We start from the raw sequence: 4790 nt of genomic DNA on the forward strand, positions 1-4790 counted from the left end.
CACCCACCCACACACACACACACACACACACACAACTGTAATTTTGGGTCATAATGGATGTATTAATTAACCTCATTGTGGTATAATCATTTTGCATTATATACATATATAAAATAACTATGTTATACATCTTAAATTTAATGTCATGTGTCAATTATATCTCAATAAAGCTAGGAAAAAGGAAAAAAAGCAGAAAGAAATTTATATGCCACCCACAGCAAACTTTAGAAATCAATACTCTATGCTAAAGAGGCCCATAAGGGAAATCTGGCTGCACACAGCTGTGTAATGAATCAATTTGTTACCGTGACAGTCATCTCAAAAGTAGAGTAACGGTTGATAGACAACAAAGAAGTCAGATTAGACACAGATGCAAAATATAAACAGAGCTCCACAAGGTTTTTGTTTTGGTTTTTATTTTATAACAAGTCTGTTAAATCATCCATTGGGAAATAAATGATTCAAGATGGACTTCCAGAAGTATTATTCTAACTTTGACATCATTTATCAGTCAATATATTTTTGAAAAAAATTTTCAGAAACTTATTTATTCAACAAATACTGGGAATTCCCTGGTGGTCCAGTGGTTAGGACTTAGCACTTTCACTGCCGTGGGCCCTGGTTCAATCCCTGGTCGGGGAACTAAGATCCCGCAAGCCAAGTGGCGAGGCCAAGAACAAAACTAACAAACAAACAAACAAACGCAAACAAATATTATGGAATACACACTATGTGTACACACTATTGTAGATTCCAGGAATTCAGTGATAAGAAAAACAGAGCTGCTGCCTGTATGGAAGAGAGAGACAGCTATTAATCCTAAAATAGTAACAGAAATAAACAGAAAAGTATTACTGGTATAAGTGCTAGAAGAAAAGATACATAATGCCAGGACAGTAGCTATTAAGGAAATCTGGAAAACGTGGGAGGGGAAAGGCAATGACACTGGAATGGGAGAAATGAAGAAAGGAGAGCAGTTAAGTATGTCTGTGTGTGTGTGTTGGGACGGCGGTGGGGGGGGGGGGGGGGGGGGTGGGGGGGGGGGGGGGGGGGGGTCGGTCACTAACCTGAGGCAACAGCACATGCAAAGACTCCGAGGCAGGAGGTAACATGGGCACTGTAACTAAAAGTTCATTATGCTGAGCCTCTATAGGCAAAATAAAGGTAACTCCAGAGATGATGAGTAGGAACAAAAGAGAACTGGTTGTAACCAGGCATGAGGTTAAACCTTAGCTAGTGACAAATCCTAAATACCCGATTTCTCAATAAAACCTCATTCTTCTCAGACCAAATAATCTGAACACAGGCTTGTCCCCCTAGGACAAGGAAGAATAGTTATATAATAGTCAATTTTTATCCTCACGGTATCACTCACTGCTAGGCTCATTCTTAATGACATTTTGGGGGGTATTTATAATTTACACTTGATTTGAGTATTAAAACCAATTCAGAAAAGGAAAAAGAAAAAAATTAATTTGTGATCTACATCCTAAAGAAACAAATGAGAATAACAATAATACACTGAAGAAATCCCTTATGATGCCCCATAAAGTCCCTACTGAAACACTTAAGATACAACTAATCACAGAGAATCTCTGCAGTTGGGTGAGGATAATGGTTTTTCATCACTAACAGAAGATGTTACTGTAGTACTTTGCACCAAGAAAGAGAAAGACCAAAAAGAAAGACGAAGGCAAGAAAAGAATCAAGTCCCCCCTGGGAATCTAACCACAGTGCCCTACTTCTGATTCCTCAGTTTAGATGAACCTCAAGATTAGGCACTACTTTACAATCCTCCACTGAGAAAGAAGCTATTTGGAGAAGTCATTTAGCTTCGAATGCATAACCGCAAAAGAAATGAAACCACTGAGAAGGTCAGAAACAGTCTCCTTACCAAAGAGTAAGACTCTTACTTACTCCTACTTACTCTTACAGACTGGCAGGACCTGGCAGGGTGCAAACCCCAGGCCACAGCCGTCAGCCACCCAAGCACAAGGGGCACCTCACAGGAAGTAATTATGCTCTGAGCGCCAAAGAAAACTTTCATAGCCATTTTTGGTTGTCATACATCCTTTATAACATATTTAGCTTCCAGAAAGGCTGTATCTTTTTCACATTTCACAAAGGTCCTCAGATATACTGAAACAATGTCTGCCTCCCTGAGTACACAGTTCTTCCCCAAAACAAGAACCTGCTGTTTTGAAAATAAGCCATTAGCAACCTTCCTCCACAGACTCTTCTAAGCACCAAGCAGGAAGGATTTCCTTTCATCCTGTAGAATATGCAACATGAATGTGCAACAGTTCTCAAACTAGTTTTCTCAAAAATGTTTTTTCTTAGGGAGATACTCAGCAGAAACAGGATGTCACAGGCCCATAAATGGGAAAAACGGCAGATTTTTTTTTTTTCAATGCTAAAGAGGCTTCCTTAACTGCAGGACTTCTCAGAGTCATTAATTATGACTCTCTCACATGAGGGACAGTACGTGCAGCATTTCCCACAGGTTCTGACTACAAATATTTTGAGGAAGCATCCCCACTGACACAGTAGTAACATTCCACTGAGAAAGGCTGGCATTTAGTACTGCACAAGGCAGCCAGACTTTTGACAGTGATCCAAAATATCATAGTATAGTACCACACTGAATTGTTATGTATCAAGAGAAAAGGCTAACAAGATCTTTCCTTATTTTTAAGTTATCATCCTGTAATCTATAGCTAAAGGAGTTGACCCATTCTGTTCCTTTCTCATGATCTAGAACTACACAGGTTCATAGCAAGCAATCTGTGGTAAGTCTTCAGTGGCTAAGAAAATCTGACTATCCAACATCTAAGTCTGAATCAAAGATCCTGATAGTACTGTAACCTACACATTACCAAATCTCTATAGCAGAGCTCCAACTTCCCCTAAACCTCAACTTTGATAATTTTATGTCGCATAAATATCTTCTCAGTTCATCATCAACCCAAACATAGTTGTGAATACAAGCTTATCTGTGTAATTTCTAATATCGATTATTTTTTGACATTCAAAACTAATTCCTTTGTGGGGAAAAAATCCGATACTTTATGTGAAGTTGAGCACAGTTACAGTACTCCTCAGCAAAACAACTGTACCCGGTTAATGACATAATCTCTTTAATCTCCCACTCCTGGAAAAATATCAAACTGAGAGGCTTTTAATCTGTTAATTACATCTCATGAAATTCACATCATTCTTGAGCACTGTAAGTAATTCAAACAAAATGATTTTAGCTGGTTTTACTGACTTCTGTATGAAAAGTACCTTAATACACACAATACGTCATATGGAAAAGGAAGGTTCTGCTGGTGTTCAACAGGTTCTGAATCACTTGCTTCCCCGAATCTCATCTGAAAGCTGGGTCTGTCTCTGTCTCTGTCTCTGTCTCTCTGTCTCTCTGTCTCTCTGTCTCTCTCTCTGAAAAACTGCTATAAATAACCTCAATATACTGAGTGAATACAGTACCTTTCCTGGAAAACAGAGCAAGTTAGTTGGCTTCATCTATTATCACTGACTAGAAACCCTGAAGATTAATACTTTGGAAAAGGAGGTCATCAGGAGGAATAAACCTTCGTCTGAAGGCCATTAAAAACACCTTCTAGTTTCTGGTCACTCCTGTAGCCAACGTAAAATGTCCTGTTCCCAAGAATTTGAAGGTTTACTTGTCCCACTGTGTACTCCATTCTGCAGGGTCTCAACACAGACTAATCGGTGCTGAAGACAAAAGGCAAGGAGGAAGTGGAAAGAGGAAAACAACTGGGCAGGCGGTGAAGTGCGAGAATGAGCAGCAGAAGACAAGGAAAGAACGACAGGCACACCGGCCAGGGCAGGGGGCGAGTGGAGGCGGGCACACCCAGATGACCAAAGCTGGCAGCTGTTTCCCACCTGGAGTTTTCCTGCCCCAAACCACTACCCACTCTTCTGGGTTCCACGCCTGCCTGCATCCACGTGCTGACATCCTTTCTCTACCACAAACACTGTAAAGGCCCAAAGGCGCCTCACCTCCTGGTCTGTAGACGACATCATCCTCCGTGATGTAAGACGTTATCTCCCCGGTGTCCGTCCTTTCGTAACGAGACTTTTTTTTCGGGGGCTTCTTCTTGCTCTTCTTCGTGGACTCCTCCGTGGTGGCACCATTGTCATTGTCCTCATCTTCACTGTGGTCACTCTCAGCGTAATTTTTGGCTCCTCCTTCCAAGGTACAGCTCCTGCGTGGCCTTGAATTCTCACTCTCTCGCGCCTTGTCTCTCTTTTCTCTCTCTCGGTCCCGATCTCGGTCCCGGTCCTTCTCTTTGTCTTTGTCTTTGTCTTTATCAGCTGTCATGATTCGCCACGTGCCTTCTTCTGTCCTCTCACGGCTGGGCCTCCGTGAAAGGTAGACAGTAAGCCTGGGCTTCAGTCTTCTGAATTTCTCACTCAATTCCAGGGAAAATCCGACCACTCCAACAACCCCAACGTTTCAAAAATGCTAGGAGAGGAAAGAGAGAGCGAAATTGATTTTCCTTTAACATTTTCTCGTATTTCCTTCCTAAAATAACGTTTTGTTAAGTGACTCACTTACTCCTGCTTTAGCAACTAAAACTTCTCACTGGCAATAGGAAAAAAGGTAGGACAAGTGATATCAACTTTAAATATAAACAGTTTTGGGCCTCAACTAGCATATGGTTTGGGATTTTCGATCACACCAATAACGAAAGATGTCTGAATGCGTAAGGGTAAACTATGCTTTCTGTATACAAATTGTTTTCTCTAACTTTTAAAGAAAAAGG

The 4790-nt window shown here is 41.0% G+C and overlaps 1 protein-coding gene and 1 non-coding gene across 2 annotated transcripts in view; one reads left to right on the forward strand and one right to left on the reverse strand.

The window, feature by feature from the left end:
* Positions 1-4345, reverse strand: part of RERE (arginine-glutamic acid dipeptide repeats) — a 259834-nt gene extending 255489 nt beyond the window's left edge. Inside the window, exon 1 of the mRNA XM_007453328.1 lies at positions 4024-4345. Coding sequence (XP_007453390.1) covers positions 4024-4345 — 322 coding nt within the window. The remainder of the gene's footprint in view (positions 1-4023) is intronic.
* TRNAE-UUC (transfer RNA glutamic acid (anticodon UUC)) lies at positions 570-642 on the forward strand. The gene has a single exon. It is a non-coding gene; the product is annotated as a tRNA-Glu (tRNA).
* Positions 4346-4790: the final 445 nt, after the last annotated feature.

Source organism: Lipotes vexillifer, unplaced genomic scaffold (genome assembly GCF_000442215.2).
Source record: "Lipotes vexillifer unplaced genomic scaffold, Lipotes_vexillifer_v1.1 scaffold575, whole genome shotgun sequence".
Lineage (NCBI taxonomy): Eukaryota > Metazoa > Chordata > Mammalia > Artiodactyla > Lipotidae > Lipotes > Lipotes vexillifer.